The following is a 25,930-nucleotide window of genomic DNA, read 5'->3' on the forward strand; positions in this document are numbered from 1 at the left end:
TTCTCTGGGGCACCTATGAGATTGGGTACCCTGCCTCCTTCTCTGGGGCACCTATGGGATGGATGCCCTACCCCTCTTCTCTGGTGCACCTATCGGTTTGGGTGTCCTGCCTCCTTCTCTGGGGCACCTATGGGATTGTGTGTCCTGCTCCCCTTCTCTGGGGCACCTATGGGATTGTGTGTCCTGCTCCCCTTCTCTGTGGCACGTATGGGATTGTGTGTCCTGCCCACCCCCCTCTCTGGGGCACGTTTGGGTGCCCTGCCCTTGTACTGTGGGGCACCTGTGGGATTAGTGGTCCTGCCCTCTCTCCAGGGAAACCGCCGCGGCACATCCACCTGCGAGCCCCGCCCGCCCAGCCAGGCCCGGGTGGAGCCGCCCGGGCCGCGGAGAGGAGGAGCAGGGGGAGGGCCCGGCCAAGTGGCCGGCCGGCGGCGGGGCTGGGCAATAAAAGCGCAGGTAGCGGCGCGGGCGGCCGCGGTCCGGAGTGGTGCGCGCTGTGCCAGGCTGGGCGCCTGGCTCCCCGGGGCTCCCCAAGATGCTGTTCTGGCACACGCAGCCCGAGCACTACAACCAGCACTCCACCGGCAGCTACCTGCGGTGAGTCCGGCGCCCTGCCCCGGGCGCAGTGACCGCCCCTGCCCGCGGGGTGCCAGCTCCGGGCAGGGCAGCCCTTGGCGGGACTGGGGCCCTAGGGGCAGAGAGAAGCCGGAGGAGAAGGGGAGCGCATCGGGGAAGGGTGGGCGCTGGTGCGCTCCAGGCGCATTGGAGAGCCCGGTGCCCTTTGCCTGGGGCAGCATGGGGAGAGGCGCAGGCTGGCCCCACTGCACGTTCCGGCTGGGGGGGGGCGCTCAGGCGTGGATGGGGCGCCTCCCCCCGCCGTGTCTCTATTGCGTTATACTGGGGGCTCCGCGTCCCACTCTTGGCAGCGTGTCACCCAACTGGCGCTTCCCCACTGCCCTCAGCTGACACTGCCCTGCCGCGCCGCGTCGCGTGTGCCGCTGGCTCTGGGCGAAGCCAGCCTCCGTTCCAACGCGTGTTGTCTAGAGAAAAATCCCCTCGGCGAGGGGCAGAAGTGTTGGTGTGCACAGCTACACCGCGTGGATCTCCTCTGGCTGGTGTAGATCTGGAGTAACGCCACTCGGGTTACATTGGTGTGAAACCAGTATAATCCGAATAAATGAGCGGCGAATCTGCCCGTGGTTTGGGATTAATTTGAGCTGTTTTGTGCTGTTTCCAGGAAAAATCCACTTCCTAGAAAGTTTTGTTCTTTTTGGGTACCCTTGGAAACGTTCCCACCTTTGCTGCCTATAACTATGAATAGGCTTAAGGAATTTGTGTAGCTTTGGCTTTGAGTCACAGAAAGCTAAACTGGGCTCTCCCCACTTCTTACCAGAGCTGGGGGTTAAATCGCGTTGAAAGGGTCTATTAGACACTGCTGGCTGTTGATCTTTGGACGATCGCCCTTGAGGGTTGCCTTCTTCTGTAGAGATTTAACTAGAGCATTTCAAAGGGAGCAGTTACAACTCTCTGCAAAGCACTGTCCAGTGGCTGTAGAAAATGCTGCCTTGGAATTTAGGAAGACATCAGATTTTCTCAGGATCAGATGTTTCTTTTTTTTCTTTTTGGACGATGGCTAACTGGCTCCAACCTCTGGTTGTGAGCTTGTCAAAACCAGTTATATCCTGTCTTGTTTTCACACCAGTCACATTGAATTAAATGGCTAATTTAAGCACAGGGGCAGTTAAACAATACAGTCTGCAGCACAGCAATATATGTAGAACAACCCCACATTTGCACCCCTCTAATAGACAACTGGGAATTTCATTTTTGACGTTGCTGAATGTTTATGAAAATTGTTTCAAATATATAGGGGAAGACTTTCAGCGGGTGGAAAATGGCATAACTCCGTGGAAGTGGATAAGTGCTGATTTACACCAGCAGAGAGTCTGGTTCACAACCAAATGGCTTGTCATTTTCAAAGCATATCTCCGTGTAACCGCTATCTGCGGGAACATCCAGCTTGCCCATTTAAGCACTCAAAAGCCTGGTAATCTCTTCCTTTAAGCTGCTAGACATGCATTCTTAAACTCTAGCCCTGTATGCATAGGATGCTTTAAGTACAAAATCCCTTGTTGTTCTCCAGTGGAACGGTATTCGATTTGAGTACTTCTCCCCCACCCTTACATAGAGGCCACTTGTTCATTGCCATGAAGGGCCACTGTATCTTAAACCGTCTAGGGTGTTCATGTTCTCGCCCCCCGAGGTATGTGTATTAATAACTTAGATGGGGCTTTTGCCCAGCTCCCTCTGCGTGGAGCTGGTAAATGGGTGAAGCAGGCTGCATCAACCCAAGGGCTGGTACAATGTGCAGGCTGCCTTGGTTGTTAAGGAACATGGAGACCAAGTGACAGGTGATGATATACAACCCAAAGACTTCTGATGCCTCCTAACGCTGTTCAATACAACCCCCATTTTGCACTGGAACATTTGAAGACCCCTGTTTTCAGTGAGGGCTACTTTTCTGCCAGACTTGTTGAGGCTTGTCTAGACTAGGAAAAGGTGCACAGACAACTACACGGATGTATCTACACCACCAGTGCAATCTCTGAGGCAGAAACACTGCGGCTGTGCAAAAGAGGCTTGTGTGTGATGGACTTTGATAGTCTACCAGGGTACATCAGCCCAATGCCTCTTTTACCCCAGTGCTGTCCATCTGCATTGGGGTGTATTTTGGTGTAAGTGTAATACTGCCAAAAATCCCCGTACAAGCAGGACCTGAGGTCAGGTCTACACTAGGAGGCTGAGCGCTTTACTGGTCTATGAATACTTTACCAGCAAAGCCTTCCTAGAGTGGATGCAGCTGTCCTTGTCAAAAAAGACTAGAGGAAAATCACGCCCCGTGAGCGTAGCAAGCTATACTGGTAAAAATGTAGTAGCTGTTTGCACTAGGGACTTCTGCTGGTGCGCTGTTCACATCACTAATGGATGGCTATATGGGCAGAAGTCTGTAGTGTAGACCTGGCCTTAAAGTTGGGTTTTTTTTGGGGGGTGAGGGAGAATCTTGATTTCTTCCCCTCCCCCCCCCCATGGGAACAGTGTTGATTTGTTTCACTCTCCTTATTCTCCCAATGGTGGATTCACTTACTTCAACAAACTCCTTCCCCGCACCTCCAAAAAAAAAAAAAAAAAAAAAAAAAAAAAAAAAGATATGGTAAGTGCATTTGACCTTAGGCAGAGACCAGTCCTGGAAAACTTTAGCTGAAAAGTGAAACTTTAAAAATAAGTTCTGTATGAAATAAGATGGGAACTGTTACGGAGCCTCAGTTATAGAAAAAACTGCTCTCCAAAATGGTAGACAGGACAGCACTTCACAATCTTTGTTCAGTTCTATTTGCCATGCCTGAATTTATATACCTGCCATGTATATGATCTCAGGCCTTGACTGGCTGCTAAAACCTTGTCTTGTTGCCAGACTCTTGATACGCTATGCGCCAAGTACCATAAAGTCAAATGTTCTTTGTGGGTCTGATCTATAGCACGTTCTAGTTAGTGGGCTTTGGATTAGGCCCTGTGAGAATAAAAATTCTGTTTACTTGTATACAATAGCACTTTTTTGTGCAGTTTCCCAATTGTTTTTTATGATTAGACTTTCCACTAACCTTTCAGATGAAATTAAGGGTCCTTCAATGCTTGTGGTCATTAACTATCCTATAGCACTCTTTGCAAGTTTAGAGGAATTAAATTGAACTGTGATATACGGAATGTAGCCACTTGACTTCTGCCTCCCTAAATTTCCCCGTGTCATTTCAGCCAGATGAGGAATGTATCTTTGCCCAAAGTTGTTAATTATGGGCCCACTGGCTGTTTGTTTGCATTTGCAGAATTGGGCTCTTAGATTGTAGAGCCTTTGAACGGGGACCTGTGTTATATTTTCTGTAAAGCAACTTGCATCCTCATGGCATTGTGTAGCTAGTGCATGAATAAGTGTTCCTGTGCAGCAGAGGTGACTGCATTTCAGTGGAGAATGATTCCTATATATGAGTGTGGAAAGTATTATGGGGTCCCTGTAGAAGAAATACTGTTTTCAAAATCAATCTGTAGGCATTTGGATCTTCTTTACTGTAATAAGTCTTCATCGTCATATAGGAAAAAGTTGGTGTTTCAGTTAGGCAAGAATTGTGATAGCATCTAATACCAGTGAAACGAATGGGGCTGGACTTTTTCATGGTGGCTATAGATGAAAAAACTCTTGACTCTCCCCACACTTTGCTTGATCTGCTCCATGGCTTTTTCTCCATAAATGGGAGTGACTGTTTTTGAACCAGGAACTTTTGAGTCTTTACCATTTGATTTAATGGCCTGGAGAGAGCTCCCCAAGGTTGTAGTGCTGCGAGTTAAAAGCTAACAACAAGTGGATCATTAACCTGCATGGGCAGAGTTAATGCTCTTAACTGCGCAAGCCACCGCTCCTTTCCATGTGCCTAGACAGTTATTTTTTGATGCTTGTTTGTGCACATAAGCATTAATGCAATGGATGGAGCTACTGCCTCAATAACTTGGAAGTCAAGGGGTTTCATGTGCCCGGTGGAGACAACAGATGGCTGTAAAGATTTCTGTTCTGAGCCAGGAGGTGGCCGGGTTAGTCTTTAATAGTCGTACAAACAGTACAGAATGAACAGAAGTAGGGTTCAGTGTTGGAGAAGCTGGGAAGACTAATGTGGTTCTTTATACTTAGGCATAGCGAGATAAGGCTGCTAACACTGGCCTCTATTTTCATAGGGTATGTCTACACTACAGCTGGGAGAGAACCCCTCAGGGAGGGGATGCTTGAGTTAGCATGCTAAAAGTAATAGCCTGGGTTAGCTGTTGAGTTGAGTCCAAAGCTGCCCGACCCCCTGTGTCTGAGCTTGGGTGATTAGCTTGTACCGGTGCCTGACGGGGTCCACACTACTATTTTTCGGGCACTAGCTCAAGGAAAGCTCGGGCGAGTCTGTTTACTGGTGCTGGGAAGCATGCCCTCAGCCGCAGTGTAGGGATGCCCTTGCTGGTCATGCTTTGGTACTCTGAATGCGTATGAGCTTTGCTTTATTCTCTGATAGTGTCAAGATTGATTTAATTTAAGTCGGTAGAGTTATGCCAGCGTGAAACTTGGAAAGGACGTCAGATTTAGGTCCATGAGAGTTGTGCAGATGCATCTGAGGGCAGAACCTGACCCTATATTGTGGACAGATCAAACTCTAAAGGCTTTTAAATTAGAATGAGAGAGGGGCCTAGGCCAAATGGCTGGATCTGATCTATTTTGGAGAAGGTGGGATATCTGGATCCAGCCTGGTGACTGGTGACTCTAATGGGCTAGAACAAAACCCTGGACTGAGCCACAATGTTTTGAGCTGAACTCCAAGGCTGAGCACTATCTTCCAGTGCAAACGGTACATACAGAAGCATGTTATTCAATATGGGCGAAATCCTGAAGCTATTTAACATGGTAGCATGAAGCATCCACATCCCAACAGGCCATATAAACTGGCTGCATGGCAGAGTGGATTGTTGTGGAAGAAAGCTCATTCCCAATACCCATCATTTGTTAACCCTATGACTGTATTGCTTAACTCTGGCCAGGCCTCCCCCAGCCTCCCCACCCTTTATCCTGAGGTGCCCTGACCAGCCCTGAGTTATTAGTCACACCAATTGTTGGTCGGGGCAGGCTGAATTTTGAGGGAGTGACCAGTGCAGGGTGAGTTGATTGGCTTTGGGAGGATGGGATCAGTTTACAGGGAGTGTGTCTACATTGTAGGAGGGAGAGGCATGGTTTTGTGGGGGAATGGGAAGAGTTAGATAGAGGAAGGGCATAGCTTGGTGGGGAGAAGGCTATTTTCTGTGAGAAGCAAATGGATGGGATTAGTAGGCACAAGGAAGGATGCCTTACTTTTGAGAGAAGGGGCTGTTGCTTTGTTGTGTAGAATTAATCAAGCAATCTGACGGGTAGGTAGCAAATTCCAGTTAAAAAAAAAAAATCACATCCCAGTGTTCTTACTAGAGTGTATCCAGGGCAGGCCGGCTCCAGGCACCAGCCCACCAAGCATCTGCTTGGGGCGGCGCCTGGAGTGGGGCGGTTCGGCGGGGCGCTCCGGCCCGAGAGCGGGGCCGCGACTGGGCTCGCCGCCCTCCCCGCGGCGTTCCCGCCGCTGGGGAGAGCGGAGCCGCAGCGGGCTTGCCGCCCTCCCCCCGGCGCTCTGGACAGTCTAGGAGAGCGGAGAGCCGCGGCGGGCTCGCCGCCCTCGCCCCAGCACTCTGGCCGCCGGGGCTCTCCACCCTCTCCCCCGGCCAGGTCTGGCTCTGGCTTTTTTGCCGCCCTAGGCAAAAAAGCCCCCCGCCGCCCCCCCCCCCCAATTCCCGACCGGCCGGAGCGCCGGGAGGAGGGCGGAGAGCCCGCCGCGGCTCCCCGCTCTCATAGACTCATAGACTCATAGACTTTAAGGTCAGAAGGGACCATTATGATCATCTGGTCTGACCCCCTGCATGCTGCAGGCCACAAAACCGTCCCTACCCTTCCCTTGACTCTGCTGATGAAGTCCCCAAATCCTGTGTCTTGGTGACTTCAATTTGCAGAGAACCCTCCTGCTAGCGATCCCTGCCCCATGCTGCGGAGGAAGGCGAAAAACCTCCAGGGCCTCAGCCAATCTACCCTGGAGGAAAATTCCTTCCCGACCCCAAATATGGGGATCAGTAAGACCCCGAGCATGTAGGTAAGAGTCTCCAGCCTGACCCTTGTTAGCCATTATACTATTTACCTTCTATTGCTCGGTATTCCTCAGCTAATATGTTTTACCATTAAACCATTCCCTCCATAAACTTATCTAATTTAATCTTAAAACCAGACAGGTCCCTCGCCCCCACCGTTTCCCTCGGAAGGCCGTTCCAATATTTCACCCCTCTGACGGTCAGAAACCTTCGTCTAATTTCAAGCCTAAACTTCCCCACTGCCAGTTTATATCCATTCGTTCTCGTGTCCACATTAGTACTAAGCTGGAATAATTCCTCTCCCTCCCTGGTATTTATCCCTCTGATATATTTAAAGAGAGCAATCATATCCCCCCTCAGCCTTCGTTTTGTCAGACTAAACAGCCCGAGCTCCGCTAGCCTTCCTCTCCCCGGTGGCCAGAGCACTGGGGGCTCTCCGCTGGGGCTCTCCGCTCTCCCCGGCGGCCAGAGTGCCTGGGGGTGGGCGGAGAGCCCCTGGTGGCCGGAGAGCCCCCGGCGGCCAGAGAGCCCGGCCGGGGCTCTCCGCTCTCCCCGGTGCCCAGAGCACCGGGAGCAGGGCGGAGAGCCCAGCTGGGACTCTCCACTCTCCCCGGCGGCCAGAGCGGCGGAGCGCTCCGGCCCGAGAGCGGGGCCGCGACTGGGCTCGCTGCGCTCCCCCCGGCGCTCCAGCCGGTCGGGGATTGCGGGCCCACGGCTGGGCTCGGCGCCCTCCCATGCTGCGCTGGGGGGGGAGGGGCAGCGGGTGGCTTTTTTGCCTAGGGCAGCAAAAAAGCCAGAGCCGGCCCTGATCCAGGGCTTATTTTTACTTTCTTTGAATTTTTTTTTCCAGGCTTTTGTCTTTGGGATGAAAACCCCAAAACTTTCTTCAAAAGGCTTTTCACTTTTGTTGCAATGTTAGTTTTCATCATTTCCTTGCACCCACCTCCCTCCCCCGGTACAAAACCCACTTCTCAACCAGCTCTAGTTTTTACTAACTCAAGTAATTCTTGAGGACCTTCCATTGTACTGATGCTATGTGCTAAAGTGTGCGTGGTACTAACTTACTGAACTGGGGGACTCCACGCACTGTTATGCCCCACAAGCCAAACTCTTTGTACCCTAAGAGGAAATATCTACACTAGAGCTGGAAGGTGTACATTCCAGATTGAGGAGACATACCTGTGCTAGCTCTAATTTAGCTAGTGCTCTAAAAATAAAAGTGTAGCCACAGTGGGGCGGGGCGGGTGGGGAGGACTAGCTACCATGGTCATAGGTATGTAATGGGGACTGTTATCCCCTTCTGCAGCTCACCCTGCCACAGCTATACTTCTATTTTTAGCACGCAAGCTTGATCAGAGCTAGCACTCTTATGTCTACCCTGAGTTGGAATTCACACCTTCCAGCTCAAGTGCGTATAACTCATTGTGCGTGAGAAGTCAGCTCCATCTCTTCTGCGCTGTTGGATCATCACCCACGAGTCCAGAGGGAGAGAATTTCACCTTTGGATTCTTGCCTTGTGTTCCTCTAAGTTGCTGTAAGTAAACGTGTTAATTCTGCGTTTCAGTGATGTCCTTGCACTGCCGATCTTCAAACAGGAGGAGCCCCAGCTGTCTCCTGAGAATGACACCAAACTGCCTCCGTTTCAGTATGTTCTCTGCACAGCCACATCCCCTGCTGTAAAGCTGCATGAAGAAACCCTTACCTATCTCAACCAAGGTAAGAAACGAAAGGAGGGAATGTCCCTTGGAAATGGCTCATGATAAAACAATTGAATTCTGCTCCTTTGTTTTGCCTGGGGGGAAACTTTGAATTTTGTGCCTATATGGGTCAGGTTTTCAGCTGGTGTCAATTGGTGAAGCACCACTGAATTCATAGCTGACTCACGCCAGCTGGGGATTGGCCCACATGTTTCCATGTAGCAGGTGTTGGATTCTACTGAGATAATTTGAATTTTTGCTTTTTGACATGCATTAGTACCTCAGCAATGGGGTGGGGGGAGCCCAGTGGGGATGGGTGAAGTTGGCAGACTGGTAAGCGTTAGGAGTATCACTGACACAACTCAGTTATGAGTGCCCTAGCTCTGTTTCATGGAATTGCCAGTGGATGGGCTAGGAAGGCATATGATGCTCCCATGTTGTTCCATGAAGAGTGTGACTTCACTCATGCTGGCCCTATCTCATCACAGTGGTGGAATGTCATTGCTCCACGCTTCTGTAGATGACACAGCTAAGCATCTAACTTGGCAGCGTAATGAGCTGCAATGTAGCGAGGTTCCGTATTGCCTATATTGTAGGCTAACTTCGGCTCCCAGATGAACACATGGATGCACTTCCAGAGCAGGAGCAAACCAGAGCAGGAGAGGTTATGCTGCTCAATATCTGAAGTGATCAAAGGGAGGGTAAAAGAATCTTTCTGTGAAAAGATCTTCCAGTCATGGAGGGCATGGGATCCTTTACCATTAAAAGCAACCAGTAGCAAAATAACGTCTCCGCCTGTAAAATACCCAAGCCCATTTCAAAGTGCTCTCTCCTCCAACTCAGCCTTAGCCCCAGAGAAGGGTGGAGCTGCTAATTTGCAGTTCTTCCCTTGGCTCTGCATACAGAGGCTGGAGAGAGCTCATGGCTAACCATCAGATTTCCGTGAATGGGCAGTCTAAAGTTCCCTTTCTAAAGTTGAGACTGATCATGTTTGAACATCTCCTGATAAATTCCATTGTGTCTTTGGGCTTTGTTCCCTGTTGTCTGTCAACAGCTTTGAAAATGGGGCATCTCCTGCTCCATCTTTGTAAGAGACAAAGGGCTTGGCTACATGAGGATTCTCAGGAAGGCTAAGGCAAATCAATTAAAGACGTGGGGTCAGTGCATGTAAGTTAAAGTGTATCAGAACAACCACGTGGATGCTTTTACTTAGGAGTAAAGTGATCTTCATTTGCTGTAATTTAATCTTTGGATTTTTTTTTTTTTAAACAAAGCTGGAAATATGAGTGTGTGGAAGACGATTAAGTTACAGAGAGCATCCAAATGGGATGTTTAACACACCAGTGCCTGGGCATTGACTTCATACCATTCATCACTGATTTGCCTCACCTCTCCTGAGACCTGGTCTACACTGGGGGATCAATCTAAGTTACGCAACTTCAGCTACATGAATAACGTAGCTGAAGTCGACGTACTTAGATCTACTTACTGCAGTATCTTCACTGAGGTAAGTCGACTGCTGACGCTCACCTGTCGACTCCGCCTGTACCTCTCGCTCCGGTGGAGTACCGGAGTCGACGGGAGAGTGCTTGGCAGTCAATTATCGCGTCTTTACTAGACGTGATAAATTGACCCCTACTGGATCACAGAGCCGCCCGGGGGGGCAAGTGGGGCAATTTGCCCTAGGCCCCACATGAGAGTTTTTTCGGGGCTCCTGGAACGGGATCTTCACTCGCACCGGGGGCCCTGGAAAACTCTTGCGGGGCCTGGGCCCCGGAACTTCTTCTGCTCCGGGTCTTCGGGGGCAATTCGGCGGCAGGGGGGTCCTTCTGCTCTGGGACCCGCCGCCGAAGTGCCCCGATGACCCGCGGTGGGGGGTCCTTCCGCCCCGGGACCCGCCGCCGAAGGGCTGAATCCTCTGGGCGGCCCTGCTGGATCGATTGCTCCAGAGGTAAGTGTAGACATGCCCTGAGTATCCCCATGTAGACCTGGCCAAGGAGCCAACTTCTGCCCTTGTTATAATAGGGAAATCAACAGGCTTGCACCGTGTGACAGGCACACAGACTGGGGTTTTCAAAAGTGCTCTGCTTTGCCCTAAATCTGTTCCCATGGAAATGGATGGGACTCTTAGCAGTGACTTCATTTGAAGCACAGTTAGGCCAGTGTTGAGCATTTCCGACAATCCCACCTAGAATGGATTTGCCTAAAGGAGTAGGGGAAGGTCCAGTTTTGGCCTTGTCTCTAGTGGGGTCACAAGCAAGCTGGCCGCAGCCGTGGCTAGTTGGACTGAACTACAATGCGGAAGAACATGACTAGAGTAGAATGTGAATGGTATAAACGCGGAATCCTGCTCTGTCTTCAGCATGTGTACACTGCAGTTAAACAGCCCCCCGAGCCCGTGTCAGCTGGCACAGGCCAGCCACGAGTGTCTAATTGTAGGGTAGACATACCCGAAGTGACTAGAACATTGCCTTGAAATCGAGGTCTGTGCACTGCTTAAGTGGTTGGATCTGTGTATGCAGATGAATTTCACCCATGCTCAAGGCATGCTCCTGCTTGAAGCCACGTTGCCCCACTCCAGCGGGTAGTCTCTTGGTATATATTTGCAGCCAGCTCTGCTTTGCGCTCCACACACTGCCCCTCCCAATAGGAAGGAGAGGATTTAGCCCTACTCTGCTGGGTAGGGCATGGCTTGGGAAAGGTGCCAGAACCCTGCTAGCATGTCTCTCGCTTTGATATAGACATGGCCTTTTCTGAGCAAAAGCCAAAGCTTGTCTTGGTCTAGGGATTGTTTTAAAATAATATTTATGGGGTAATCTCTTGTGGGTTGGGGAGAAGCAATTTTAAATTCCGCCTTCCAATCAGATGTGGTACATTTCTCTTGTGGGTATCTAAGCAACGGTTTTACACTACGTTAAAAATAAATCCTAATTTGCCTTGTAGTCCCATGACAGAGTCCCTTTGAACTGGCAGATGATGAGGTCTGATTAAAATGGGCACTTGTGTTTGTAAACTCCTAGAGAGAAGTATTTATAAATGTCTCCTTCCCATTCCCTGTGTGTCAAAAGTCTTGTGGGAGCATTGACCTCTCTGGAGTAGAAAAGTAGGACATGCATTTGTTAATTTAAAAACAAAAAATAGTCTTTTAGTCTAAATACCATTTTGTTTTGAGGAGAAATGTCTTTCTCCATTGGAACTATTCCTGAGTCTTGAGCGCCATAAAACTTCCACTTTGTGTTACAAAGGCCTGATCTCTTCCCTGAGGAGCTCACAAACCAATGCCAGATATGACCCAATGAAGGAGATGGGGAGGGAGCGTGTGGAGGGGAGGGCATTTGTGGACCAGCTCAGGAAGGGTGTTCCATGTGTAGGGCCAAGCTTGGAAGAAAGCTCCGGAGTCTGATCTGGGGCCTTGAGGTTGCCATTGTTAACTGAGTGAAGGAATAAGGAGGATCAATAAGAGAGGATGGGCAGAACTAAGTAGTGCCTTTGAAGGTGATGGTAAGAATTTTGAGCTTAGTATAGTGGGGAAGGAGCCAGTAGAGGGAATTGGATGGGGCTGATGTGGCCTGAAGAACTGGCTAGGAAGATCTTAGCCCCCTCCAGTCCATGCAGCCACTGCTAAGATGGGGGTTGGGGAGGCCGCATAGGGGAAGGGTATATACTCTAGGGACAGATGACTAGGGTTGGGAAGAGTTTTTAGCTGTGCAGACAGAGAAAAGGTGAAATATTTTGGAGGAGGAGATGTGGACTGGATTCTCCTGGATGGGAGCGGCGGAGGGGATGGGGGGAAGAGGGGAGTTGAAGAGGACTCCCAGGTTATGAGAGGATAGTGTGCCTGGTGGGGAGGGTTTATGAAGGACATTGAGGCATTTAGTTTTAACTGTTGTATTAAGTTGACAAGAGGCCAAGCTCATTGGCAAAAGGTTGAAACCCTACATTCTTGTTGGCTGCAGTGAGAGACCCAGCCTACAGGTCAAATAGCTGAATAGTCCGATCCACGCAGTCTGCGCTCCAGTGACTGACTCCTTACTCTTGTCTTTCGCAGTCTCCTCCCCTTCGCTCCCTCATTCATTGTGAAACTGGAGCCAGAACCCTGCTAAAATGGAGCCATTTGGGGCCAACTGTTTTCAAACACCGTTGGAACTAGGCTGGTTTTTTTAAGTGCTGTTTCAGTGGATTGTCTTAAAAACCTTATTGACCAGCAACCCTTCTACAAACTACCCCATTAGCAAGGTGTCTTGATACAGTTTGTATTCCGTGGTTTGTACCAGCGGGGGTATGGCTGCAAATCATCTAACAGCCGAGTTTGTATTGCAGTAGTGCATAGAGGCCCCAACCAAGCTAAAGGTGCAAGGTCCTGTACAAACTTAATACAGCAGTCCCTGCCCAAATACTTTTCAACATGGTTACCATCCTGAATGTGGAAAAAGGGCAAATGAAGGTGAGTTTGAGCAATTGTGCCAGCAGGAAGTAGTGCCAGCAGAGCAGGCATGGGAAGTATAGGAAAGTGAGAGGTGATTTGAAGAAGACCCTCTGCAATCCTAGTTGTCTGCGGAGGAGATGGAGCTATCTAGAGGAGAAAGTAGAAAGAAAACCTTTGCTTTGGTTAAATTTTAAGTCTCCAAATCTGGCCACAGGACTCTTCTGTAGCTGGAAAATTGGATTTTATGCTTGGAGATTTATGGAAATGAAGAAAGCTGTTTTGTATTGACATTAACTCTCACGGAACTGAATTTTTATAGGGTCATGACTGTGCTTGAATATTTGTATGTTTCCTGGAACAGTCTTTTATTTGCCTAAACGAAGAGTACAGAAAGCTGGGAGACCAGCTCTGACTGGGTGTGGTTCTTGGTTAATTATAGCTGCATTTGCAAGAATATTATTTTCATTTTGCGTGACTCAGAAATTGGCTGTTTTCCTAATTGTCATTGCAATTATTGACAAGATCTTGAGCCTTCCAAAGAATTAAATCCCCTTCTGGCTTACCCTTTGCTAATATGTGCTCTGCAGATGCCTTAGAATCTCTCCTCCTTGACACATTTTTGGTCTGTCCCTGGTTTCCCATCATTTCTAAGAATTGTTTGTGAAGTTGGTTCTTCTTTCTCTTCACTTTCATGACCAGCTGTTGAGACTTTTTGTCCTTCTGTTGGCACTTCTCAGAATGTGTCTACACTAGAGAGCTTACAGCGGCGCTGTTGTAAGATCTCTTGGGTAGCTGCTCTAGGCTGATGGGAGAGAGTGCTTCCATCAATATAATTAATCTACCCCAACAAGCAGCGGTAGCTATGTCGGTGGGAGAAGCTTTCCTGCCAACATACTGCTATGCACACTGCCACTTTTGCTGGTGTAACTTGTTGTTCGGGGTGTGTGTGTGTAATATTCACACCCCTGAGTGACCTAGGTTTTACTGACATAAGTGATAGTGTAGACATAACCTCAAGCTCAGGGGATGGAGTTGGCCCTCTTACCTCAATTACAAGCAAGTCTGGATAGGTTCTTGGTGTCCTACTCCAGCCCCTTCATTTTGCTAGCAGCATTTTTCTTGCCTCTCCCATACGTTTGGCAGCTTTACCGCTACATGGCAGTGCAGGATACACAGTGCTATCTCCAAACCACACGATCACTAACGTGGCCATCAATCTTGCTTCAGGCGACAAGGGGCTTGGAATAAGCAGAGCATCAGAGCACAACTGTCCATAGGAAGCAGGAATCTCCTGGCTGCCCTTAACCTGGGAGACTGTTTTCTATCCTTCCTGATATCCTCTCTTTACTCCCATCTGGATTAAATGGAAGTCAGTGAATTTGCAGTCCTCACTCAGGCAAAACTTCTGCTGTGGTCTCTGGACCTGGTTCTAGTCTCACAAAGCAGCAGTGACTGTTGGTGTCTGTGGATTTATGCTGGTGTAGGTGAGACCAGGTTCAGGACTGTGTGTAGACTTCAGGATTGGACTCGGTTTCTCATTGGTGACAATCAGCAAGACTTCTGGAACATTTACATGAACCTTCTTTTATTTGCGCTTGGTACTTTTCTGGATGTTTGTAACTTTGGTACTGAAGTTTCTCCTATATTTCTACTGCATTTGAGTTCTGAATTAAAGCACCTGTCAATCCAAGCAGCTAGAGGCATTTCCTAATTAGCTGTTTCTACCTTGAAGTGTCTTCAAAAGCTGTACTTTAGGTCATGAATAAGCAGTTTGGAGGCATTGTGGATCCTTGTTCTAACCAAGCTCTCTCTACTGGTTGTTGGCTTTGTAGATCAATGAAGGAGATGCCAATACCTGATCTGTATGCTGTAAAGAGGTTTGGAATTTCCCCTTCTTAGGAAACCCCTTTACTTCACTTTCTTCCCTGCATTGTTTAGGTTGGGTGTTCTAGGAAACCCAGGGGCTGCTCCTCATGCTGATGTACCAACTGGTACTGTAGCTTAGTGTCACGTGGGTTGTACATGCTATGAGAGATGAGCGAAGAGTCTCTGTCTCCTTCCTAATGGGTGGCTGTCCACAGCACAGTCTCTTTCCCCACATAGCACATCAGGCACTCACTGGCACTCTTGGTTATTTTTAGCAGAGAGAGCAAGGAGTGAATGACCAGGCCTGGGTATGGAAATACATCCTCATCCCTAGGTGAGAAGCCTCCAGGTCAGGGTTAAGGCGTTCCGATGGGCCAATGCAGGGAAGGTTGCACTGCTGCTGACACTAACATACTCCACCTATTCTGTGCTTAAATAGAAAACACTATTCTCTCTGGAAATAAGAGACCAGTCATCTCCTGCAATGTTGTAATGATGTGCTCTATCTTTCGTGTTTGAGGCTGTTAATCCATCCTAGTTCATTATTCCTAGTAATCCCTGAGTAACGGTTTGTCTGAGAGCTATTCAGACAGTGAAAAACTTTCCATGAAAGCTAAACATGACACAGATCTGTCCTACTGTATCTTCAAAGTGTGCTGCTAGGTGGATTGGCTTTCCCAGCACAGGTGCTAGTGAGCAGACAAGTAGGGACTTGACTTTCCACTAGACCTCATTGTTGTTAGTTTGTATTGCAGTAGTGCATAGAGGTCCCACTGAGCTAAAGGTACAAGGTCCTGTACAAATTTAATATGACAGCCCCTGGCCCAAATAGTTAATCTAAATAGACAAGACAGCCAAATTTGAGAGACAGGCTGCATTATCCCCATCTGACCGATTGGGACCTAAGGCAGAGAAGGATTAAGTGACTTGCCCAGCATCACACAAGAAGCCCTTGGCAGAGCTGAGGATTGGACCCCAGCTCTTCTGAGTCCCTCTGCAGCACTCCAGCCACAAGACCATCCTTCCTCTTGGTAACCTGGGAAACGTGAGCAAATACTAGGCTTGCAAAAGCCACAAAAGAAACAAATGTTACCGTGACGGACCTACAAATCCCAGTGTCAAAACTTGCAGCCAGGAAACTTGTGCAATAGATGGTATCAGCTGCATAGCAGGACAGACAATATCAGCTGGAAGCCAGCAAGGGCCTTTACCTCACTGGCAGGGAGTATGTGACTACATGCTTGGATGTGGACAGGCAGAGGTACTGAACACGTAATCGAGATTTATTCATTACACGTGTAAACGTGCTAGATCCTTATTGATTCAGGAGGCAAAGGTGAAATCTATTCCCCAAGGAATAGAGAACTACCTCATTCCCCAGCTACTAAAATCATTATAGACACCAGCCAGGCAAAGTAACAGCCACCATACTACAATCAACTCAGAGTAAGTCATGTCAGCTATTACCCCAGGGAATGAGCCAGCCATACACAGGGCTGAATTTAAGTGCAGGTGACTAATTTAGGAACTGTAAAGTGCTTCAGAACCTGTTGGCTGGTACATACTCTTAGTTCAAAGTAGGAAGTGTTGCCGCAGAGGTATTATTAACTAAACTTGAACAAAGGGTCTGTGTCACCATGCCAATGAGATGATGTAATTTTGATACCTGTAAGCCTCTGAGCATGCCCAATGGGAACTAGATTGTTTGCAGAAGTTTGAGCAGACTCAAGCTGAGGTGAGTGCTGGTGCAGAGCACTGAGCCTTCCCGCCAACCAACCTGGCTCTTGAGTGTGTGTTGAGAGGTACAGGAGGGAAGAGATGTGCATGGGAGGGAGGGGGGACAAAGGATTGAAAAGAGGAGAGAAGAAGCCACAGGAGGAGACAAATACAGGAAGAGAACTGTTGGAAGGGCGGCTATATAAATTGGTATTAGATTGAACACCTGAACTGCACTCCATTATATTCCTCCAACCCCTCTGTAATGAAAATCAGGGCAGAGACTGACTGTGAGCATAATCCTCTGGTCCAACGAAGGGCTGTGGAAGACCCTTCGACAGAGTGGGACATAGTGGAGCCATGTGGGGGCTGCATTCCCTGGCGCCCACACGTTTCCCCCCTCCCCCCGGGTTCCATCCTCTTCGCACAGGAGGGAGGTTTGAGGGTGGCCTGTCATGTAGCTAGTGGATCCCCAACATCCATTGGCTAAATATCTCATGCTGCATCTGTTGAGCTTACACACCCCTGAGGCTACAATAAGCAACCACGGAGCAGCTTCCAGTGCCACTTGTGGTCTAGGATGGGAGAATTGTCACCCACCTGGCACTGGTAATGCCTGTGTGTACAGGGGGTGTGCAGGGAGCAGGGTTTCACTTTTGCTTGTCTCTAGCTGAAGTACGTGTGTGGCATAAAGTATGCATGATCAGGTGGCCCCATGCCCTGAAAATATCTTGCTGCTTTAGCTTGAGGATTTATTGACTAACCCACTGAAAGTCTTTCTGGATGCCCATCCCTCTGAATGGTCTCATTAAGGTGTTCTGCCTGCCTGCCTTGTGCGCGCTGGAGTTTTGGAGAATGGCTTTTCCCTTCCTTCCCCTCCAAGCTGTGCTTTCACCTTTATCAATGCTGCATTTTGCGGGTCCTTGTTAAGTTGCTAAATGGAATTTTTATTGCGGTGGACCATAGTTTAGCTTAATCCAGGGATGGGCAAACTTTTTGGCCCGAGGGCCATATTGGGGTTGCAAAACTGTAAGGAGGGCCAGGTAGGGAAGGTTGTGCCTCCCCAAACAGCCTGGCCCTGCCCCCTATCCGCCCCCTCCCATATCCTACCCCCTGACTGCCCCCCTCAGAATCCCCCACCCATCCAACCTCCCCCTCCTTGTCCCCTAACCACCTCCTCCCGGGATCCCCCGCCCCTAACTGCCCCTGGGACCCCACCCCCTATCCAACCCCCCTGCTCCCAGTCTCCTGACAGGCCCCCTGGAACTCCCATGCTTATCCACCCCTCCCCCATCCCCTGATAGCCCCCACAGAACCTCTGCCCCATCCAACCACCCCCTACTCCCTGTCCCCTGACTGCCCCCCAGGACCCCCTGCCCGTTATCCGGCCCCTGCCCCCTTACCATGCCGCTCAGAGCAGCATGTCTGGCAGCCGCACCGCCTGGCCGGAGCCAGACACGCTGCCGTGCTGCTCGGCAGGAGTGCGCAACCCCGCCACCTAGAGCGCTGCCTGCATGGCTGTGGGGGAGGGAGGACAGCAGGAGAGGGGCCGGGGGCTAGCCTCCCCAGCCGGGCAGGATGGTCCCGCAGGCCATCGTTTGCCCACCTCTGGCTTAATCCTTAAACCATTTCCAGTTTGATTCTATCTTTCTAGGCCCTCTTTGTGTCACTAGGACCATATATTAAGGAAGAGTATATTTTTCTGTCTCTGGCTTCCACTGATTTGGCGAACATATTATACATAAAACCTAATCTTATATTCTAGCTAGGTGAGCTAGTTACTTTTCTAAACAGGCCTGGAGCTGATTAGTTTGGCATACTGAAACCATAGCTGGAAATCAGCATAACATGTTAACGTGTTGTGTAGAAAACGGAGACCTTGCGGTATAAATGGCATTAGAAATGTAAAGCCAAACTGGTAACTGCAATAGGATTGGTAGTTGTGTGGGAAAGAGTTTAGTGGTTTTACAAAATGTACCCTTAGATTATAAAATAATTCTTCTTAAAATCTGAAAACTCCTACGATCGGTAGTGACTAAATCCCAGCAATACATTTGCTGAAGATTAATGGAATTAAGTGTTGCGTGCGTACCTGTTTAGCACGTGAACTAGTCTAGTGACCTCTTGTTAAGTGAGAAGGTTATTTTTGTCATCCTTACCTCTGGCATAAAAGAACATGGATGTCAGAAGTTTGCTAATGATAGCAACAATTAAATTTTAAGCTGCATTAATTGTCAGGGACAATATAAGTAACAAAAGTAAACTGCCCATAAATCTCTTTTTAAGACAGGTGGAGTTGTTTCATGAAGTAGAAGTTAGGAACATTGTGTGCCTGGGTGGTTTACTACTTTGTCATATCCTAGTCTTGTTTGTACAGCTACAGAGCATAAACTCCTGTAATGGGATTGTGTAAATGTCTGTTGTTCAGGAACTGCCCTTTTTAAACACAAACTTCCGTACAACATCCTCCCTACAGACTTGCTGTAATAAAGCTAGGTCAGAAGCTAGGCTAGTGCCTATGAAGATTTCGGTGAAGTGTGAGGCAAATTGCCTCTTTGGCCTTTTCTTCACTGCTTAAAAAAAAGTGTGTGTGTGTGTGTGTGTGTGTGTGTGTGTATTTTTTGTTACCGCAGGCTAACAAACATGTGTGAGCTAGCCTGAGGTAAAATCACAGTGAAGACGAGGCATTTTGGCCCAAATCCACTGAAGGTATGTCTACATTGCAATTAGACACCCATGTCTGGCCTGTGCCTGCTGGCTGGAGCTAAGGGATTGTTTAATTGCTGTGTAGACATTCAGGCTCTGGCTGCAGCCCAAACTCTGGGACCCTCCCACCTCGCAGGGAACGTCTGCACTGCAATTAAATAGCCCCTGAGCCAACTGGCACAGGCCAGCTGCTGGTTTTTAATTGCAGTGTAGACATACCCAAAGGGGGACTGGCTAGGTAGGCGATACTCACTGGCGCGGTGCCTCCTGCTGGTCATCTGGGGAATTAGCTCAACTCCAGCTCCCAGGAGTGCCTCCTTCTGGCCGGTGTTTTGCCTGCCTTAGGCCCCGTGTCCCTCCCAGACCCTGGTGCCCCTTTTCTCAGGGTTCTGCCCCCAGCAGTACCCCCTTACTCTGGGTTTCCCCTCCTAGGGGATCCCCCAACCCTCTAAACCCATCTTGCCTCAGTGGCTACTGCCAGTCAGCATCTAGCTCCCACTCACTGGGGCAAACTGCAGTCTGTAGTGGCCACTCATCATTGGCAAGGGGGTTAGGACCTGCTGCCTTTGCCTCACCCCCAAGCCCTGCAGCCTGGGGGTTACCAGGCTGGAGCTCCCCAGCTCCCTTTGCCCTTCCCCAGTACTGCTCCAGTTCAGGTACCTTATTCCCAGACAGCTAGGTCCTTCTCTCTCCACAGTGAGAGTGAGAGAGAGAGAAGCTCCTGGCCTCCAGCCCTCTTATCAGGGCCTGCTGGACCCTGATTGAGCTGGCTACACCTGTGGTCAGCCACTCCCTCAGCTGCTCTCAGTCCCTGTTCTCCAAGAGTGGGGCAGCCACCCCACTACAAGGACTTAGGTGGCAAGTCCTAGTTTTAGGCTCCACTGTGATCCCCAGCATTCCTGCTGAACTCTGTATTTGCCTAAACATTCAGGGTAACGGTTCCCTTGGTGCCCAGGTTTCTCCCTCTGGCCTTTCGTGCTGCTGCCAAGCTCTAGGTATCCAAATGCCGGTTTCCTGCCTCTGCTTGAGTGGTAGAAAGGATTATGGAATCATAGAACCGTAGGACAGGAAGGGACCTGGAGAGGTCATTTAGTCCAGTCCCCTGCACTCAAGGCAGGGCTAACTATTATCTAGACCATCCCTGATGGGTTTTATCTAACCCACTCTTAAAAATCTCCAACGATGGAGATTCCGCAACCTCCTTAGGCAATTTATTCCAGTGCTCAACTATAACTTCCTGATAGTTAGGAAGTTTTTCCTAATGTCCAACCTAAACTGCTCTTGCTACAATTTAAGCCCATTGCTTCTTGTCCTATCCTAAGAGGTTAAGGAGAACAATTTTTCTCCCTCCTCCTTGTACTTATTCACTTGAAAACTGTTATCATGTCCCCTCTGTCTTTGCTTCTCCAGAGTAAACAAACCTATTTTTTTCAATCTGTCCTCATAGGTCATGTTTTCTAGACCGTTAATCATTTTTGTTGGTCTTCTCTGGAGTTTCTCCAATTTGTCCACATCTTTCCTGAAATGTGGCACCCAGAACTGGACACAATACTCCAGTTGAGGCCTAATCAACGCGGAGTAGAGCGGAAGAATTACTTTTCTTGTGTCTTGCTTACAACACTCCTGCTAATACATCCCAGAATGATGTTTGCTTTTTTTTTTCTTTTCAGCAGTGTAACACTGATGACTCATATTTAGCTTATGATCCACTATGAACTGTAGATCCCTTTCTGCAATATTCCCATTTTGTATGTGTGCAACTAATTGTTCCTTCCTACATGGAGTATTTTGCATTTGTCCTTATTGAATTTCATCCTGTTTACTTCAAACCATGTTTCCAGTTTGTCCAGATAATTTTGAATTTTAATCCTATCCTCCAAAGCACTTGTAAGCCCTCCCAGCTTGGTATCCACATTAGACTAGAAGGTCTCCCACACCTCTGAAGAGTGTGCTCTAGTCTAATCATAAATCTGAGAGATTCTGATGTTGGCGTCCCTCAGTCTCTCCTGTTGAAGTTGTTCCAGTGGATATAAATAATAAAGAGTCACAGGAGCGAGGGGACTCGATTCTGGGTCACTCACCTTCCAGGGGTGCACTAAGCACTGGTCTCTAGACTTGTTCTCCCTCTCTGGACCTAATGACTCCACAATTATTTATACCCAGTGGAACCATTTCAACAGTATGTCCACAATAGCGAAAGGGGGACCATATGTAATTCTCCACTGGTGCAACTTAGTCATTGGTGGAAGCTGTAGTGCAGACAGGGCTCTGGTGTCTTTACCACTGTATTATTGAACTCTGCTCAGAGCAGGTCTAGACTATGCTGTGGTAAAAATGCATGAAGGCCTCAGCCCTGTCTACACTACAATTTCTATCAACAGTGGTGAAAGCTAGCAGAGCATCAGTCATGAACCAAAGAAATCCCCCTCCAAGTTGATACAGCGGATTAAACCATAGGGAGGTGTACTTTTGAGAATATGATACCTTAAGTATTATCAGTACCAAAGTACTATCTATGGAAGAGAATATTTGGCATGTTGGTATAGGGTCAAATTCTCCTCAGACAATGGGGGTGCACTGTATAACTGAGAAGAGAATGTAACCCCTAACTACCAGGTTAATTCAGATTTTCCTTAGTTGTGACACTGAGGGAAGGTTTTGTGGCGAAGCCGAGAACAAGCATTTCAGCTTCTATATCGACACGGCTGTGCTGGTACCACTGCCCTTAAATCCGGTCCTGTTTGTGCCCTGTTCTAGCGTTAATGATATTTATGGGAATGCTGGTAGGAATGTTAACCTGACCTGTAGTCTAAAACTTGGTTTCAGGGGTGGGTGTGGAAGGGAAGTGTTTTCCATAGGAGACAATTTATGTGTAGGAAGTTCAACTAGGAACATTCTTAATATTTAATTATTTTATGACGGAATCTGTATTTAACACTCAGGTTGAAGGGGAACCAGCTAGTGTATGAATATCCTTTCGAATGATGATTTTCAGGGAATCCATATTAAGTTCAATGGCTTCTTTCACTTGATCCATATATTTTGAACCAAAACATTTTACGCCTTTTGGTGTCCATAATATTAAAATAACAGAGCCCTTCTTGGAGGCAGCATTTATTAAAGAGCTGAACCTCTGTTTCTAGCCAGTTTGAGGTCTGATCCATTGAACCTGACTTCAATGGTAACTTCATGCGTGGAACTTTTGCCAGTTCAGGCCTTCATTTTGTATCCAGAATGTGGCTATTTTGTTTGTTGTTGGTAGGAAAGCACATGGTGCACAGTGACTTGTTAGTTTATCTGGTGAATAAAGACAGCCTAGAGGGGGTGGGGCCAACTTTCTTATGCCCAGTAAGGTCTTTTGTTTTATGTGAACAGCTAATGATAAACCAAGGCTGGACAATAGAGGCTAATGGGAGAACCAATAGCAAATATGCCACCAAGTATCAAGCTGTCCGGTACCATGAGCATTTGACTGAGAACAAGAAACTACCTAGTGCTAGTCCTGGCTCTGGCTCTGAGTTACTTTGTGGCCTTGATCAAGTCACTTAGCCTTTCTATTGCAGTTCTCCATATGTAGAATGAGGCTAGAAAGACCCATCTACCTCTAGAGAAGTGTGTGGTCTCTCAAATAACAAAGTAGGCTTTGTGTGGTGATTAATTGGGTTAATATTTGCACAGTAAAGCTCTGTAAGTACAAGAGGGATCTGAGAGGAGCTAAATCCATTGAGGCAATGAGATGTGTAAAGTCATGCTACCAATGAAAGTTAGACCAAAACGGAGCCATCTTTGATGGACCAATTATTTCCATTTGGCTTTGTCAAAAATCTGTGGTGCTGTAATGAAATAACAGCAGTGGGAACAGCCGGGGGCTTACGCTAATGTAACACCATGGGTTTTGTTGGGATAAACCTGACTTCTACCAGTGTAAATGGTATCTGAATTGGGCCCTGTGAGTATTTTGTTGTTATTGTGTAACAATTTGGCTTACGCAGAGCCAGTGCCTTTGCATAAACACTTGATAGGTTACGTAGGGCACTTAAATGGAGGGTTCTCACACTCTCATAGCATTCACCTTAACAGAAAGATCATCTTGGCTCATCTCCCCTCCCATTTATGGCCACATCCTCATCTCCCTGCCACATGCAATTACTTGTCTGTGTCTTCTAGTAAACTACTGAATTTTCTGTAAATGAACCTTGGGGCTTTTTTTTGTCAGGTTGGAATTCCAGGAATGTCTGAGGAAAGTGAGGTCCCAATCATGCAAAGCACTAAGCATGTGCTTAACTTTAAGTGCTTTAAGTTCCAATGAAGAAAGTGGAGTTACTCGCATTCTTAAAGTCAAGCACATGCTTATGTAGCATTGTTATGAAATCTGTACAAGACACGTGGCATTTCTGTTGTTTCAGTGAACTAAATTTCTCTGAAATTGCCATGTGAATAAAGTTATATTCCTGATCAAGAGAATACTCAATGGACTATTTCCTTGGTACGAACACAAGATGTCCCATGGCATTGTGTGCTGGGATTATTGGTTTACAGATACCATCATCTCAGTCCAACAGTCTGTTTTGCTACAAAATATAGTTCTCCTTGGAAGTAAAAATGGTGGATTTTGCAAAATATGGGCTGAGATTTATATATATTTCTAACACCAAGTAATTAATCTGTAGCTACATGTGGTTTCCTTTTCTCCTTTAGCCAGTTGTTGGATTCAAGGGTCATAGCCTGCATGTGGAACTCCCATTGACATCTGTGGGAGTGGTGTGCAAACACTGAAGATAGAATATGGCCTCTCTACTCTTTTTTTCCAGACAGCAGAATAAGCTTGGGCTATCCCAGCACTCCAGTGACATTGCCTACACTCACATTGCCAACCTGCAATGCTGCAATTCCCAAGAGGAACCCTGTTCTAATGCAATATCTTTCCATTAGTTCTGCTGTCCTAAATCTACTGCTATTTACAGATTTGGATCCAGAAATGTAGCATTTTTCCTTTACCAATGGCAGCTGCTTGGGGGCAGATGTATCTGCTATGCAGTCTTTTGGCGGATCAGTACTAAAATGACCTTGGTTAAGCTAGAAAATCTGAACCAATCACCATTTCAGAGTGCCTTGTTCTAGGATGATCTGCATTCTTCACTAAAGGGGGGGTGGGTAGGGGGCAGCAAGATAAACTGGAAAAACCAGCTATTGTGTATCTACTCCCTTCATTTATTGTATTGATCGTGTTCTGCCCTTGTTCAGGCACTGGTTTACTACACAGAGTTGGTTATACACAAAAGGTTAATTGCACGGTTCAGGTTCTGGTACCTTATGTCCAGGTGCTTACCAGGTCCAGACAATAGCATCAGCATATATGACTATCAGCAAATTTCTTAATATGGAAGAAACCAATACTTGGATTTGAATCCCTCACAGTGATAGAAAACCATCACCGCTGGTCCTGCACGAACAAGAGTCAGAGCTAATTTCTGTATGGTGGAAGGCCACAATCAAGCCCAATCTTGTGATCCCCGGGCACCCAAAAATCCTTTTGAAGCTCGTGATAAGGAAAGCAAGATCAGCTTCAGATTATTATCCCTGGCATTCTAGTAGAGCTCAGAGGCCCTATTGTGCTAGGTACTGTACATACATATAGTAAGAGACTTCAATACTTAGACCAAGTAGACAAGACAAAGGAATAAGTGCTATTGTCCCCATTTTATGTGGGGAATGACAGCACAAAGATTAAGTGACTTTCCCAGAGTCTAACAAGAAGTCTGTGGCAGAGCTGGGAAATGAGCCTAAATCTCCTAATGCCCACTCCAGGGCATTAACCACAGGACCATCTTCCCCTCAAATTTCTGCCTTGCGTTAATGCCCACTCATTAATGGGACAAACGAGTTATGTTGCCAAGAATGACCCTTCCCTGATCAGTCTTATGCTTTATTAGCAACATGAATGCCAGCATGACTCTCTCATTGCTACAACATGTTAAACACCTTGGAAATGTTTCCTTAAACTCTAGGTCAGTCTTATGAAATCCGTCTACTTGAGAATAGGAAATTGGGAGAGTTTCAAGATTTAAACACAAAATATGTAAAGGTAAGGAGAAATATAGATTTCTTTTCTTCCTGCTACTACATACAGACACAAATCAAGGCCCTGACCGTGCTTATCATGGAGGACAATGGGAGATATTTTGCCATTGACTTTAATGGGAGCAGGACTGAAGGCCTGATTCCTGAGTTGGTTAGAGCTGCATGTGCAGTTTTGCTTTGCGGGGTGTCATCTAAACCTTTGCTTTGGTTACAATCGTGCCCTCAGAGTTTCACTCTGAGTTTTGGGTTCAGATGAATCCCAAAATTCAAAGCAAAACTGGGCTGAAACCATTGAGCATCACGTCATCTACTGGCTTAACCCATGCAAAGCTATAAACCAACCCCAGGTTCAACGCACCTGGGCTCAGATACGTGTTCAGAAGGAGGACTCCAGCTTTTCACATAGCTTTCTCACACAGGTCTTACACAGCTCAAGTTTACGTTAGTGGTGGACTCAACCCACAACATACAGAACTACCTCCTGAGTTCTGGGTTGTTTGACTCTGGGGTTTGAATTTTACAAATACAAGGATTTTGCAAAATTTGGATCCAGATCTTGGTTCTGGTTTCAAGCCCTCCTTGCCCAAATTCTTGTGGTTGTGATCCAGGGATTTTCATTAGAGAAGGGCCATTTGCAAAATTTGGATCCAGATCTGGATTTAGACCATCTCCAGAGTTCAAGCATATTTGAATTCCA

At 47.7% G+C, this 25,930-nt stretch overlaps 1 protein-coding gene across 2 annotated transcripts in view; it reads left to right on the top strand.

The window, feature by feature from the left end:
- The first annotated feature begins 485 nt into the window (after positions 1 to 485).
- TFCP2L1 (transcription factor CP2 like 1) overlaps positions 486 to 25,930 on the top strand; it is a 41,745-nt gene continuing 16,300 nt past the window's right edge. Inside the window, exons 1-3 of one of the 2 annotated variants that reach the window (XM_054044834.1) lie at positions 486 to 597; positions 8,306 to 8,457; positions 25,161 to 25,237. In XM_054044834.1, the coding sequence (XP_053900809.1) occupies positions 536 to 597; positions 8,306 to 8,457; positions 25,161 to 25,237 (291 nt within the window). In that variant the 5' untranslated portion in view covers positions 486 to 535. Of the gene's footprint in view, positions 598 to 8,305; positions 8,458 to 25,160; positions 25,238 to 25,930 lie in introns of those variants that run through there. The other variant, XM_054044835.1, reaches the window with a different exon arrangement.

The sequence above is a fragment of the Malaclemys terrapin genome, chromosome 11 (genome assembly GCF_027887155.1).
Source record: "Malaclemys terrapin pileata isolate rMalTer1 chromosome 11, rMalTer1.hap1, whole genome shotgun sequence".
NCBI classification, from domain to species: Eukaryota; Metazoa; Chordata; order Testudines; family Emydidae; genus Malaclemys; species Malaclemys terrapin.